Source organism: Tenrec ecaudatus, chromosome 18, assembly GCF_050624435.1.
Source record: "Tenrec ecaudatus isolate mTenEca1 chromosome 18, mTenEca1.hap1, whole genome shotgun sequence".
In the NCBI taxonomy this organism is placed as follows: domain Eukaryota; kingdom Metazoa; phylum Chordata; class Mammalia; order Afrosoricida; family Tenrecidae; genus Tenrec; species Tenrec ecaudatus.
Window position 1 is genome coordinate 36,523,269 of NC_134547.1, and position 17,117 is coordinate 36,540,385.

General features: G+C 38.6%; 1 protein-coding gene across 1 annotated transcript in view; it reads right to left on the reverse strand.

Moving 5' to 3' along the window:
• The window catches only part of ITFG1 (integrin alpha FG-GAP repeat containing 1), a 242,724-nt gene that overhangs the window by 219,518 nt on the left and 6,089 nt on the right, over nucleotides 1-17,117 (reverse strand). Inside the window, exons 3-5 of the mRNA XM_075537119.1 lie at nucleotides 9,696-9,841; nucleotides 8,440-8,497; nucleotides 2,005-2,079 (exon numbers count right to left, since the gene is read on the reverse strand). Of these exons, the coding sequence (XP_075393234.1) occupies nucleotides 2,005-2,079; nucleotides 8,440-8,497; nucleotides 9,696-9,841 (279 nt within the window). The remainder of the gene's footprint in view (nucleotides 1-2,004; nucleotides 2,080-8,439; nucleotides 8,498-9,695; nucleotides 9,842-17,117) is intronic.

Here is a 17,117-nt window from a genome sequence, read left to right on the forward strand (position 1 = left end):
TATAGAGGTCTAAATATAGTCATGTACATATGTAAATATGTTTACATATGATGAGGGGTAAACAGATCTCTCTCTATACACACACACACACACACACACACACACATATATATATGTTTAGTATTAAGGTAGCAGATGGACATTGGGCCTCCACTCAAGGATTGCTAAAGACAAAGCAGGTGCATAAACAAATGTGTTGAAGAAAGCTGATGGTGCCTGATTATCAAAAGATACAGCATCTGGTGTCTAAAAGACTTAAAGATAAACAAGCAGCCACTTAGATCAGAAGCAACGAAGTTCACATGGAAGAAGCACACCAGCTTGTGTGATCACGAGGTATCGACTGGATCAGATATCAGGCATCAAAGAACAAAAAATCATCATTGTGAATGAGGGGGAGTGCAGAGTGGAGATCCAAAGCCCATCTGTAGGCAAATGGTCATCCACTTACAGAAGGGTTGCAGGGAGGATCCAAGCTGGTCAGGGTGCAGGGTAGCATCAATGAAACATACAACTTTCCTCTAGTTCTTTAATGCTTCCTCCCCCGCTACTATCATGATCCCATTTCAACCTTACAAATCTGGCTAGACCAGAGGATGTATACTGGACCATATAAGAGATGGGAACACAGGGAATCCAGGGAAGATAAACTCCTCAGGGCGAATAATGAGAGTAGCGATACCAGGATGGTATAGGGAAGGGTGGGGCAGAAAAGGGGAACCAAACACAAATGATCTACATATAACCCCCTCCCTGGGGGACAGACAACAGAAAAGGGGGTGAAGGGAGACATCAGGGAGTGTACAACATGAAAAAATAATAATTTATAAATTATCAAGGGTTTGCGAGGAAGGGATGTTGGGGAAGGGAGGGGAAAATATGAGGAGCCGGTACAAAGGGCTCATGTAGAAAGAAAATGTTTTGAAAAGGATGATGGCAATAAATGTACAAATATACTTGACACAAAGGATGTATGTATGGATTGTGATAAGAGTTGTACGAAGTCCCAATAAAATGATTTGAAAAAAAGAAATTAGAAGACGAGTGTTTATAATTCTCAGACAATCACTGTCTTGCTTGGATCCACAATCACTGCTCAGGGAAGAAGCAGTCAAAAGTTCAAAAGACATATTGCATTGGTAAATCTGCTGCACAAGACCGCTTTAGAGTATTGAAAAACAAGGATGTTACTTTGAGGACTAAGGTGTAGCTGACCCAAGCAATGGTATTCTCCATTGCCTCATAAACAAGTGAAATTTGGACACTGACTAAGGAAGACCATTGAAGAATCAATGCATTTGAATTTCGGTGCTGGAGAAGAATATTGAAAGTACCTTGGTTTGCTAAAAGGATAAACTGAAGTGTCTTGGAAGAAGTATGGCTAAAGCGCTCCTTAGAGTCATGGATGGTGTGATTTCATCTCACACACTTTGGACATGCTGTCAGGAGAGACCAGTCCCTGGAGAAGGACATCAGGTTTAGTAAAGTGCAGGGGCAGTGTGAAAAAGGAAGGTCCTCAACGAGATGGATTGACACAGTGGCTGCAACAATGAACTCAAGCACAGGAATATATGTGAAGAGCGTGCAGGACTGGGCAGTGTTTCCTTCTGTTGTGTACAGGGTTGCTTTGGGTCAGAACCGAATCCATGGCACTTAACAACAATAAAGACGGATTTCTCATCGAATAAATTAATGAACAATGTCTGGACGCTAACATGCCTAAGGGGAAAGATCCAATCAAGGCTATCAAAGATTTATCTGATTGGAATGAAATCTTTCTAATGAATCATTATTTAAAGAAAGACCTGTAAAGTTTGTATCTCTATTTTCTATACATGGATTAATCTGGATCTACAAAGAAAGCAGCGGTAGATCAAAATTTTAAAGCTAGATTTCAAATGAGCTGTCCTCTCTCTGGCTAAAACATTATTTCACACCCACACACATAGTCCCAGTAACAGTAACACATAAAATTAACTACATGGTATAACTACACGTACTTACCCTCCAAGTAGAACCTGGGGTTGGCTGGATGTATTTGTAATACCAAATATATCAGGAATTAAGTCACCATTAAAGCTGAAAAGAAAATATTAGAAAAGATGAAATCGTAGCGTCCAATTCTTGTTTTTTTTAAAACAACAGTAAAAATACTTTAGAAAAGTAGGTTAGGCATTACATGGCTCATCAGAATGTAGCTGCAATCAATGAAATATGAGTATTAGTGAGTTATCATTTCCAGGTGAAAGCATTTGATTTTTGTCACTGGGCTCTTTAACCCTCTCTAAGACTGCTGTAGTCCTGAGAAGACTGCTTCAGGTGCTTTAGCCACAAAGATGGTGAAGTCTGTGACAGCCTATCATTGAACTACACTTCATATATACCGTGAAAAAATATAAACATTTGTGAGATTTTGCGGTTGTCATCTCAACATACTCTAGCTCTGGGGTCGGCAAACTGGGGCTCAGGAGACATATGTGGTTCTTTCAGTACGTATATGTGGCTCAGAAGTAAAACTGAAAAAATTTAAAGTATATTATTCAGATAATGGAGATTTGTTTGTAAAATATATAGATAGGGTTCTGAGATAATTTTTAAATTGTTGTGAGGGACAGGATTAGCTCTCCCATCCCAAAAGTTTCCTGACCCCTATCTAAGTTATCACTAATATGTAGAATCTTATTTTAGAATCATGACCCAACTTATTTAGATGAGCTGACGAGAAATAATCCACAAAAGTGTCTTCAAACTGACATAAAAATTCAAATTGGACATTGAATATATTAACAATGAAAATATCCACAACTATGAAATACATAGAGCTATCTCCTATAAAATTAATTCATGGACTTATAGTTCATATTTGATGTGGTGTAGCACATTGAATTACCTTAATATATCCTTTCTAGTTACAGTTGTTCACCCCTCGACATAGTGGGTGCTTGTGGCCCCAAAGGGGATTGGATAGTGTCTTAACGTGAATAAGGTACATAGCACACTAGTGGGGAGAGAGAATGCAAACACAGTACATGGAACCTGAATGAGGAGATTAGCTTTGTCAGCAGTGGGAAGCTAGCTGGATTTCATGATCATCAAAAAAGAAGTGTCAGCAGTGGAACACATCCTTTGTGCCCCAGATCCCTGTGCTGAGCCTCCTCCGCTCAGATGACACAGAGCTAAGTCAAGACAGTAGATGAGAGCTGGTAAATAACAGTGACAGAGAAATGACTGGTAGCAGAATGAGCACAAAGGAGAGTGGTGGGCTTCTTGACAGAAGGAGAAAGAAAGTGAGTGCCCTCTGGTTATGGCTGACCAGCAGAGTGGGGTGCCTCTGGACAATGGTCATCAGACCAAAAAGAGCTTGTAACATTTGCCTGATCAGCAAAGGGCAGAGACTGCAGGGCATGGGTATGCCTCAGCGCACAGCTGAACTGAGTCTATCCTGTGTAATTATAGACTGAGTATTCTTGACCCTGAACTGTAACTTCCCTAAAAAACACTGTTAATTGTGAGTTTTATCTGTGAGTACTCTGTGGCAAATGCAATAAATTACAGACACCAGCAGAAAATCAGGGTGCCATGGAAAGGATAGCTGTGGTCATAAGTGGTACAATAAAACAATAAAAATTGTAGGTTTCATGTAGGTTTGAGCTCTGCCTTGGGTTGATGCTGATGGTGGTTCTCTTCTTCAAGAGGAGAAAGTGAGCCATTTCTTTCTTTAGGTTTTTAACTTTTGCCTGTTAACATTTTTTTTCTGCAACAGTTTTACTGGCATACAAGTCACAAATCACACAATTCAATAGTTCAACCACATCAAGAAGAGTTGTACAATCACAATCAATTGGGAACATTTTCTCCATTCTTGCACTCATTGTTATTAGCTCCCCATTTCTCTCCAATCTCCTCTGCCATATCCCTAAGGAACCATTCATGGAGCTACTGTCTCTCTAGATTTACCTACAGTGGACCTCATATTCAGGAAAACATTAAAGAGCAAACAAAACTAACAAGAACAAGGTAAAACATAAAAACCTCAACAGAAAAGTAGAAAATATTAAAAACTAGAACAAATTAAAATGAATCATAAGGGAGATCAGATGACAGTACACTAAATTTTAGCCTAATGGCATCTATGCCTGTGAGCCAGGGCATTCACATCCCTGATGCAGGTTCACAGGGGATACCCCAAGGGCTCAACTCATGTGTATTTTGGATCTATTGTTGTTATTTTAAAAAATCACTTTATTAGGGGCTCATACAACTCCTATCACAATCCATACATACATCAGTTGTGTAAAGCACATTTGTATATTCATTGCCCTAATCATTCTCAAAACTTTGCTCTTCACTTAAGCCCCTGGCATCAGGTCCTTATTTTCTCCCCTCCCTCCCCGTTCCCCCACCCCTCATGAACACTTTATAATTTATAAATTATTATTTTGTCATATCTTACACTGTCTGACATTTCCCTTCACCTACTTTTCTGTTGTCTGTTTATTATTTTTTTAAAAACTGAAACAGCTTTAAAATGGGTCTAAACGAAGACCAAATCATATTGCACTTTGACCTAACTGCATCAGCCAAAATCAACTTTCTAATGCTCTGCAAATGGTAAGAGGGCTACTTGCATCCCTTAACTAAGATCAGAGAGGATTCACTCTCAGAGGCTAAATCCATGCGTGGATCCTCCGAATGGATTTTGAATTTCTACTGCCATTCATAAGCTTCTTCAAATTGGGCATTTACATTTAAACTCAGATGCCATTTCCTTCTTTAGATTTAGACTGTATTTATAATCCTTGGATCACATAGGGTGCTGTGCTTCTTTCATGTGGACTTCGGTGATGCCCCCTTATATGGCTGCTTGTTTGGAAAAAAGCCTTTAAGACCCCAGACATTATTCTTTCTGATAAATGGACACCATCTGATTTCTTCACTGTACTTCACTATATCACCCATATCTTCAGTGATCTCTTTATGATATTTGTGGACCAAGAAAAGTAATGTCATTCATCCCCCTAGGAGTGGGTTCTAGATTGATCCTGTGATCAATTTCCCCTTACTGCCCCCACCATCCCTAATTCTACTGGTATCTCTACTCTCATTGCTGGCCCTCAGGAGTTTATCTATCCTGGATTCCCTGTGTTGATGAAAAATGGGTGCGGGGCAATGGAGGATGATGTAAGATATGGAAATAATAATCTATAACTTATCAAGGGTTCAAGAGGGAAGGGGAAGAAATGGGGAGCTGATGTCAGGGGCTCAAGTGGGAAGAGAATGCTTTGAAAATGATGATGGCGGTATATGTGCAAATGTGCTTGACACATTGGATGAATGTATGAAATGTGATAAGAGATTTAAGAGCCCTCAATAGAAGTATTTAAAAAAAGAAAAGAAAAGAAATGTCATAAGAATGAATTGTTTTTCAATTGGGACTAGAATTAAGTGCAAGTCCGAAATTCATTTATGCATCTATGGTCTATAGATGTCTCTGGTTCCCTTTAGAGACCTACATAATTGTAATTTTGTGGTAGAGTACAGCAGCAATCATTCCTCTGCCCCAAAGCTATTTTTTTTAATTTTATTTTTTTTGCCCCTAAGCCATTTTATAAATGGTCATTGGCCTACTTATTTTTGACTACAAATTTAATAACTGTAAGAAAGGCAGTATTGTAGAGGACGGTACTGAAGGTATAGCTGGTGGAGAGTGGTGGGTCTGTCCTGACCACATGGGCTCAAACTAAGAGGGTAAGAGAAAACGAACTTCATCATAACCCACCAAGCCCTGAGAATGAAATCCTTGCTTGGAGCAGTCAATGCATAGAGAGGACCGTAGGGCCGGCCCCACCATGAGGCACAGTGTCCCCTCACTGACCCACAATGCTACAGGGACAGCACTGTTGACACTATGGGGAAAGTGTATCTGTTCTGCTCCACACACAGTAGCGCAAAACATGAAAAGAGTGCAACAGGGCAGCAAGGGGAGCAAAGTAACAAAGTCCCCAAGGAATCCTGAAAATAGACTTCTGACTTGGGAACAGGGCTTGGCACCTCATCAGACCTAATTGGAAAACATTCATAAGGGTCAGGAGACAGATCTGGAACTATTTATAGGATTTTTTTTTGGTTTGTTTTTCTTTTCTTTCTACATCTGTCTACCATATATACTCGCATATAGGTGCCTCGGCTGATATTCGGGTCAGCTTATACTTGAGTATATATGGTATATAAGATAAGCAGGATAAACAATCCCAAGGAGAAAACAATGGGATCAGCGATTGGGGGTGGGGGATCTTGGATAGTAGGGTGTGGGGAGCAAACAGACTCAGGGACAAGGGAAAAACAAGAGATCTAAAATTGATGGTGAGGAGGATGTAGAATGCCTGGCAGGATTTGATCAAGTGCAATGTATTTGAGAAGAATTACTGAGTGCAGACTGGAGGGCAAGCATGATAGTGGGACAGAAGGAAGGTGAAAGGAAATTGTGAAAAAAAACTAGGAGGCAAAAGCTACTTATAGAAGTATAGGTATATGCATGTATATATGTAAATATGTTAATTTATAATGATAGGGATAAAAATCAATATATATTTATATGTTAAGTATTTAGATAGCAGATGAACTTTGGGCCTCTACTCAAGGCCTCCTTAAGCACAAGAACACTTTGTTCTAATAACCTGGCACTCTTTGATAATCACCTTCCCTGTACGATCACTGCAGACAAAATGGGTGCATAAGCAAACATGGTGAAGAAAGCAGGTGGTGCTCAGCTATTAAAAGATATAGTATCTGGGGTCTTAAAGACTTGAAGTTAAACAACTGACCATCTAGCAGGGAAGCAACAAAACCAACATGGAAGTAGTATACCAGCCCATGTGATCATGAGGTGTCCATGGGATCAGGTATCAAAAGATCCCAAACAAACAATTTTATCGATGCAAATGAGGGTGGTCAGAATGGAGACACAAAGCCCATCTGTAGATAACTGGACATCCCCTCACAGAAGGGTCACAAGGAAGGTATGATTCAACCAGGGGCAGTATAGCACTGATGAAACATACAACATTCCTTTAGTTCCTGAATGCTTCCTCCCCCGCACTATCACAACCCATTTCTACCTTATAAATCTTGCTAGACTGGAGTATGCACATTGGTAGAGGTAAGAGCTCTGGATATATAGAATCCAGAACAGATAAACCCCTCAGGAATAGTAGTGGGAGTAGCAATATCACGAGGGGAGGGGGCTGGGGAGATAGGGGACACTAACCAACACAGGGGGATGAATATATGACCCCCACCCAGGGGGAGCAATAATAGAAATGTAGGTAAAGGGTGACAACGGATGCTGACAGATATAAAAGAACAATAATAATATATAACTGATCAAGGATTCGTGAGGGTGGGTTGAAGAGGGATGGAATAAAAGAGGAGCTGATAGCTAATACCAAGGGCTCAAGTAGAAAGAATATGTTTTGGAAATGATGATGGCATCGCATATATAAGTGTACTCAATAAAACTGAATTATGGATTGTTATAAGATCTGTACGTCCTCCTATAAAATGACTAATAATAAAAAAAGAAAGGCCAGTATTTAACAGGATACTGCTGTTGATTTCATTTCTTGAGATGAGCTGTGAGGTTTGCTTCTTTAAAATTAAAGAACAAAATAAAAATCTCCCCTGAATCATTATCCTTCAAACCTCAATAGTGATTTGAGTGGCAAAAAAGGCGAAAAAAAAAGGAAGGAAAATCCAAACTGAAATGTACTTGGAGTCTTTAATGACTAACTAACAGTTAATGTCACCAACAAATAAAAACAAATGAAAGGGAGTTCTACCTCTCCTTCATTATAATAAAATCCTGTCAGAAATTTAGATTAAATTGATCATGGTACATGAGTTAATATGAAGGAAATAGAACCAAAAAAAAAAAGGCCTTGTAAAGAGGACCAACAATATAAAAATCTTCCTAAATTTCTAGAATAATCTATTTTTCATATCTCTGACTCAAATACTAGTATTTTTGCTACACGTAGTTTTCCTAATGTTCTGAGCAATGGCATTGGAAGATTCAACGTAAAGCTATAACGAGCTTATTCAAAGCTAAGGAAATACAACTAAAACTAGACACCTGTTGCTTATCCCAGAATATTGAATTTTCGTTTCCCCTATGTCATGGCACATAAACACTATATGGCCAAGATATCAGGTCTCTATTGGGTTTTGTTGTTAGCTGCCATTGAGTCAGTTCTGATTGGTAGTACAATTGAATGAAACACTGCCCAGTCTTACACTATCTTCACAGTCTTTGAGCCTATTACTGTAGCCATCCAGGGATAGTAAATTATATGTCAGTATTAATTTGAAAAGTAACTTACTCTGCAAAGATTTGTTTATATTTGTAAATTTAAAATAATATAAAGGGGAGTACATACTTACTCCATAATTAGTGGCTCATCTTTAAAGGTCCTATTAAGTATGGTCATATTGTTAGGATCTGAAAAGAAAGAAAAAATATATAAATTAGGGGAGTCATTTTATATTATTTTTGACATCTGTTCTTAGAGGAAAATATTCTTTTATGCTTGTCAAGATTTATACCTACTTTATTCCAACTATCATCACTAGTAAGACATCTTAATTTGAACTTGACTGGATATCAAATTGGTAACTGATAAAATATTTTGGGAGAATTCATTCTATAAAGAAAATCAAACATTATAACAGCTTCCTCTTGAGATTTCAGTTTGAAAAATCCCTTAGAGAAGCTTTCTTTAAATACAATTTACACAGAAACAACTGACAATTAACAACATTTTGCTGTATGCAAAACTACCTGACTGAAAATGTCCACTTTACATACAGGTGATGCTGTGCACATGGCCATCTTTTGAAAACATTTATTTACTGAAAGAACATGAGTTTAATATTACTACTTATAGCCCCAACGTTAGAAAAAAAGTACACCTGTATTTTATTTCCTTAAATTATAGTTCCATGAATAAAGTTGTCTATTTAGGTATAATTATTTGACCCTTTTGATAAGACTTGTAATAAGGTTTGGAGGTGGTTCTTGTAGACTGACTGTTAATCTCCATTCTAGCCATTTCTGATCATTCTTGTATTGGAGATATTAGAAACCCAAAATATAATTTCCCTGAGATTCTGAATAAAATTTAAATTCTGCCAATCAGCTTGACTGTGAGTTTTGGAATGTAAGACGTCTGTGCTTTTTCTACTTGCTAGTGTCTGATGAATAACCTGTGAGTATCAAGAGACACGCTGTAGGGTACCCCACTTTGCCATGAGTGAGAATAGCAGGTACACTGTCATTCTTGTAATTGCTGTGCAAGTGGCTACTATTTAAAGATAGAAGTCATACAGCTTCTTTGATGGCTTTGGGGATAACTCAACCTAGAATTTGTCCTAATAATTCTGTGAACCACAAAAATCTTCAATAACTCTTATTCCCTTAATCTCCATAGAGGGAATTTCATCTCTATAACAGTCCCCAGAATGGTTCTGGGTTGAAAAAGAAAATAAACATTAAAAATGTTAGCATAATCACTGATACTTAAGAAGTATTTTTGAACTATTCCAGAACATTTTGGGGGGTTTATTTACTAAAGAATATCAAGCTTATTTTTATTTTGAGGACGTATGGTAAATACTAAACATCCTTAAAACAAATTTACCTAATGTTTGATTTTGTCCCCAGAAGATAACAGCTTCCAAATCACTACTGGCATGATTTTTAGGAATGTATGTCATAAGGACATCCATTTGTGAATCTCCATCATAATCCCCCGGGACTACACTGGTTATCAATGTACTGTGATTCCTAAAAGAAAAAAAAAGAAAGAAAGAAATATCCAGTCAAACTACAACAAAAGACATCTGTATATTTCTACTACATAGAATTTTTCTACATAAAATTTTAAAATTTTCACAGAATCACTTAGTTTCTTTTTCTAATATCTCATCTCCCCTGATATGGAATATGTTCAAGTGTTAGCTTATAAAGTTCTTTTATTTAGTCAATTCCCTTTTAAAGCATACTAAGATGTATAGGAGCCCTGGTGGTATTGTCTGCACTGGACTATTAACTGTAAGGCCAGCAGTTCAAACCCACTGTAGGAGAAAGACGAGGCTTGTCTGCTTCTATAAAGAATTACAAGGCCTGAAAACCTTAAAAAGCAGTGTTTTCCAAAGTGGACAACTGCCCCCTTGGAAACAATGCCTGGTGGGTGTTTTGCCAAAGCAGATACCTATGCTTTATCTTGGATCATGAAGTATAATACAAAAGCATTTAATTACGGGGGGCACTGAGTTAGTTTTCCTGAAAAGGGTGTGGTGATTAGGCCAAATGTTTGAGAACCTATGCAATATAGGGTCACCAAGAGTCAAAATTGACTTTATTAAACTGGCATTCCATGATGCTCACCTTCCCGACATGATTGCTGAAGACAAATCGGGTACATAAGCAAATGTGAAGAAAGCTGATGGAGTCCAGCTATCAAAAGATTTAGCATCTGGGGTCTTAAAGGCTTGAAAATAAACAAGCTGCTATCTGGCTAAGAAGCAACAAAGCACACATGGAAGAAGCACACCAGTCTCTGTGATCACAAGGTGCTGAAGAGATCAGTTATCAGGAATCATAAAACAAAAAATCATATCATTGTGTGCTCACCTCCCTGATACGATCACTGAAGACAAATGAGTGCATAAGCAAATGTGGTGATGAAAGCTGATGGTGCCCGGCTATTAAAAGATAGAGCGCCTGGGGTCTTAAAGGTTTGAAGGTGAAAAAGCGGCCATCTAGCTCAGAAGCAACAAAGCCCACATGGAAGAAGCACACCAGCCTGTGTGATCACGAGGTGTCGAAGGGATCAGGTATCAGGCATCATCAGAACAAAAAATCATATCAATGTGATGAGGGGGAGTGTGGAGTGGAGACCCAAAGCCCATCTGTAGGCAACTGGACATCCACTTACAGAAGGGTCTTGGGGAGAAGAAGAGCCAATCAGGGTGTGATGTAGCAACAATGAAACATACACTTTCCTCTATTTCCTAAGTGCTTTCTCCCCACCCCACTATCATGATCCCAATTCTACCTTACAAATATAGCTAGACCAGAGGATGTTCTGGAGGTACACTGGTACAGATAGGAACTGGAAACACAGGGAATCCAGGGCGGATGATCTCTTCAGGACCAGTGTTGTGAGTGGTGATACTGGGAGTTTGGAGGGAGAGTGGAGTGGAAAGGGTGAACCGATTACAAGGATATACATATAATCTCCTCCCTGGGGGACAAACAACAGAAAAGTGGATGAAAGGAGATGTTGAACAGTGTAATATAGGACAAAATTATAATTTATAAGTGTCAAGGGTTCATGAGGCGGGAGGAGCGGGAGTGGAGGGGGAAAATGAGGGGCTGATGCCAGGGGCTTAAGTGGAGAGCAGATGTTTTGAGAATGATAAGGGCAACGAATGTACAAATGTGCTTTACACAATTAATGTATGTATGAATTGTGATAAAAGTTGCATGAACCCCCAATAAAAAAAAGGAAATAAAAGAAGACACTGTAGATTCCTCATTAAAAAAAAAAAAGAATTGACTCAGTGACGGTGGGTTTGGGAAAACCATCAATGATATTTTTAATAAAGAGGCTTAGAAACCAACAAAGAGATGCATTGGTAGCATAGTGGTTATCTGTTAAGCTGGGATCCATAAGGTCAGCAGTCTGAAACCACCACCCACTCCGCAGGAGAAAGATGGGCTTGCTAATCCTATAAATAGTCTCAACCTCACAGGGGCAGTTCAACCCTGGCCTTAGTCAGCATGGACTCTGATGCCAGTGAGCATGATTTTGAGTGAATCAAATGATTAACCATGAAAAGAGTAGTATTGTGATTTTGTTAGCTAAAACACATTATAAGATGCTTAATTTTGGATTTTAAATGTAGTTCCTAAATTTACAGTAGAAATTAACTTTACTTCTGAAAGCTAGTGAAGAAATAAGTTCTTTTTTGCTAAATCTGGAAATACTGGTAGTCTCTGGATCAGAACAAGTTTCATTTCCAAATTTGTCTATAAGTCAAATGTGCACGAGTTGTAATAATTAAGTCAACTGCCATCAAGTCAATTTTGAGTTATTCTGACCTTACAAGGTAGAGTAGATCTGCTCCCTAGGGTTTATGACGGTGTAAATATTTACTGGAAGAGATAATCTTATCCCCCCTTCCCCCAGAGCAACTGAGTTTTAACTGCCAACTTTGTGGTTAGCAGCCCAATTTGTAAGCCACTGCACAAGCCAGGCCCCTGGAACATTTAGTACAGTTTATATCTAATGTAAAATGTTTATCTTATAAAATATATAGTACACAGGGTCACTTTCTATGTATATATACCTTTCAAAACTTCTAGTTACACTAAAACAAGCAAAGTTGTGGCAGCTGCATATTACAGGCTGTTAAGAAGCCTTCCTCAAATCCAGATAAAGCACTCTTCTTCATACAATCCAGCTTCTCTGAGGACTTGGTCAGCACAGAGACTGAGTGAGTATGGCGAGAGGATACAATCCTGAAGCACACCTTTCCTGATTTTAAACCATGCAGGATTCCCTTTGTCTGTTGCACACCTGCTTCCTGATCTGTATACAAGTTCTGCAATAGCACAAGGAAGTGTTCTGGAATTTCCATTCTTCTGAAGGTTATCCATGGTTTGTTAGGATCCATACAGTCAAATACCTTGGCATAGTAAATAAAACACAAGGAAATATCTTTTGGTATTCTCTGCTTTGAGCTAAGATCTATCTTGATATCAGCAATGCTATACCTTTTCCCACATCCTCTTATGAATCAGGTCTGACCCTCTGGTAGTTCCTAATGATCTTCAGAAAAATTGTGTTTGCATGTTATTATCAATGATATTGTTCCATGGGTTCAGCATTGTGTTGGGTCACCTTTCTTTGAAATGGGCTCATAGAGGGATCTTTCCAGTCAATTGGCCAGGTTGCTGTCTTTCAGATTTCCTGGCACAGACAAGTGAGTACACTGGAATCCCATCACAAATTAGTGTCTCTGTTTTATTATGAACATTGTATTGTATTAAGAGCTCAAATTCTAAAGCACTTGGCTTGTGGAGGATTCAGTCTACATTAGGATCCCTGACTCCACTTTGAGTCTTTTAAGTTTGTTTGGAACATTAAACCAAAAATGTGGCTAATGCTTAGACAAGTCAGGAGTACAGTTAGGGGCAGTTTTATCCTTAGGTAGAGCATGTTTAAATGTATATTATAACTCCTGGGTTGCCCAAGGTGAGTCAGTTTTGCTCTTGGACTTGCATAAGAACTGGGCAACTAGCCTGTGTACGTCGTTAAGGGTTTATTGCACATTATCTATTTAGTGTTCTAGTAGCTAAGACTTAGTGCTGCATGGACATGAGTCATACCCTGACCACTTGGCAGATGCCCCAGAAACAATCCTGTAAGGTTTTAAAATTTGCAATTATGTACTTTTCTAATCATGGTCCTTTCTCTATTTCTGTAGTGCCACCTGCAACAGCCATAAATTGACCTCTTTGCAATCTTGATCTTGTGGTAATTTCCACCATCTATAATTAGCTTCATGTCCACGAATCAGTGAACTCCATTTTGGACACATGGGGATAGTTTCCCTCACACAGATCATTGGCCTCATTCTGTCTTTCTCTTAACGCTCAAAAACGGGTCTATAGAATATGTTCTACTACGTGTCTGTCTGTCATATTGTGGTGGCTGTGTGTTACTGGAGGCTGTGTCGCTACTATTTCACATACCAACAAGGTCATCCGAATTGAACAGGCTTCAGCAGAACTTCTTAGAGTACAAGGGAGGAATATGAATTAGCTTCACTTCAGAGGAATTAGCTACTGAAAACCTTATGGATAGCATCAAAACCTTGTTACACACTGAAAACAGCAACAGAATAGTAGAAGAACATTATCAGAGACTGTGCCGGAAGATGAATCTCCAAGTCAGAAGGAACCCACAATATTTGAAGAAATGCTGCAGTCTCGAAGTTGGCTCCCCAATAATGACGTGGGTGGCGTATGATTCTAGGAAAATTGGGAGTCTTCAAAAATAAAGAGTGCATAATAATTGATATCCTAAGTACTAGTGAGTTGAAATGGACTGCTATTGGTCATTTTGAGTCAGAAAATCATGCGATACTAGGCTGTAAATAACAGAATAAAAAGAGAATGGTATAGCATTCGTCGTCAAAAAGGACATTTCATGATGTATCTTGAAGTATGACACTGTCTGTAATAGGATATCTATCTACATACAAGGAAATCCAGTCAATACAACTATTATTCAAAGGTATGTATAAACCAGTAAAGTTAGTGATATATAGAAATTGAATAATTTTTGAACATTTTCAATCTAAAATGGACCAAACATGCAACTAAGATGCATTGATTAATTACCAACTTCATATGGAGAGGAAAGACACCCAGGATAAGCAAAGAACTTCTTCAAAAGAAGAACCAGGTAGGAGGCTTTGCACTACCTGACTTAAAAACATACTACAGAGCCTCATAGTTAACACCTGATAGGGGTACAACAATAGACACACAAGACCAATAGGACAGAACAGAACCCCAGAAGTAAATGAATCTCGCTTTAGGCAACTGAGCTATGACAAGGGGCTAGAAACTACCAAATGGGATAGACAACCTCTTCAACAAATGATGCTGGAAAAATTGGATCTCCACATGCAGAGGAATGAAACAGAACCCTTATTTGTCCCCATGCACAAAAGCAAACGCAAAATGAATTACAGACTTAAATGTAAACCCCAGAACTATAAGGATTATCAATGAGAACAGTAGGAGGAGCTTAAGGGCCCAGTTGCAGGGCACATCCAGACTGCGTAGTGTAATAAAGGAAGCGCACACAGTGAGACACAATGGATGGCTGGAACCCACGAAAATGAAACACTTATGCACATCAAAAGAGTAACACGAGAGCCCATAGATGAGGAATTTTTTTCACCAGTGACACAACAGACAAGGTCTAATTACCCAAATCTATAGCGCTATACCATATCTCAATAAGAGACTAACATGAACGCATGAAACACTCCATGACCTAGATGGACCTAGAAACCATACATTGAGTGAAGTTAGTCAAGCACAAGAGTCCATTACTATCAGCATAACACCAAGATGAAGGCAGGGAACATACACTTCTAATCTAGCCTAAAACAAAGAGGCAGAGAGCCTGCCTAATGTCCATCAACCACACCACCCCATTATATATACATCTTTAAAACCACTTCAACGGAGGAAACCTCACTTCAGCTGGGGTCCTTCATTCAAGAAGGAGGGGAAGGGAGACAACTATTCATTTGCTGCAATACAACCTTGTGATAAAGCCACCACAAATCATTAGACACTCCTACAAAAGTCCTAAGTGAATCTAACTGGAAAGTCAAGTCAATATGGGAGGAGAGGAGCATGTATGTTTCAGACAATGCACTTGGTGGGTCAGTGGGGTTAGCAGCACAATGCATACCCCATTATGCCGGTAGGACTCCATTTTATCCATAGAATACTTAAAATTAAATTGAATTTGAAAACATAAGCAAACATCCTGAAGTCCTGTCATAATATTGTCTGAGTGACGGAATTAAAACAATAGGCCTTAAATTTAATTTACATTGAATTCTCCTGGAGCAAATAAAAAGAGCAAGTTTCCAATTAGACAATGAATTATTTCTTAAATAGGATTAAAAAAAATCTAAAAATTTACATTATAAGATATATGTACATATGAAAGTGATAAATATATTAAGGAACACAAGAGTGATTTTGTTATTCTGCATATACTTACTTATCCCGGCCACTTTATCCAGTGCTTTGTGTCTCATTACTATTAACCACCTGAAAAGGGTCCTGTTATCCTCAATTAACAGTCTAGGCAACTAAGGTTCAGGGGGGTTAAGTAGTTTCCAAGGCTAACCAGATAATTAAATGGATTAACTGGAATTCAAATGTAGTTGTATGAGCCTTTAAAATTGATCACCATTGCAAAAATGTGTGTGTGTATATATTCAAAAATGTAAATGTGTGTGTGTGTTTCTACACACACACACATTTACATTTTTGGCATATATTTTTGCGACAAAAATATCTTTGGTAACAGCAGATTCACAGGGAAAATATCATCTTTAAAAACAATGAACTACAGTACGCATACATGGTAACCAGTTACTTAAAATTTAATTCCAACTCACAGCGATGTCCTGTGTGCTAGAGTAGAATTGTGTTCCATAGGTTTCAAGTGCTGGACTCAAACCCCTACCTTTTAATTAGCAGTTAAAGTTCCCAGAGGAACAGGGTCAAAAGGGAGGTGTTTTCCTCAAAGAACTCTTGAGAGGCCTCAATTTTGGAGTCATCAGAAATACTGGAAGGCAAGAGTGAGGAACGGATCTGAAAAGGGTTTATTTTAAAGCCTAGAATCTGAAGTATGGTCCCCTTCGGGCTCAGCTAGGCAGAAGCTAAGTTTATTCTAAGTATAGCAGAAGCTGAGGATGAGAGTGTAAGCTAAACACCTAACACACCAAACTCACTACCATGTCAATTCCAACTAACAGTGAGCCTACAAGACAATGTAGAACTGTCCCTGTGGGCTTCTGAGGCTGTTAATGTGTAATAGGAGTAGACAACCTCATCTATCTTCTGGCTAGTGGCTTTGAACTGCTGACTTTGTGGTTACTAGACCAATGTATAACCCAGTAAGCCACCAGTCCACAAAGTATAGTTTATTCCTAGAATGTTAGCCAACCAGGAATATACTTAAAGGACAAGAGACAGTAGACAGGTGTCATCGTGCTTTCTTCCATAAAGTTCTGCACTGCTTTACTCATAAATAGGAATAAGCACTTGATCTTCAAAGAAAATTATAAATAAGGTAATCCAAAGCTGTATATCTTTATGGAAGTATCTGCAAGCACTGCAAGACATGCAAGCCACCTTTCATTCATGGATTGGCTGGTGGGGTCAAACCAATATCCTTTCATTAGGAACTAAATTTGCTAATCATAATGCCCTCAGGACATAAACCAAAGCA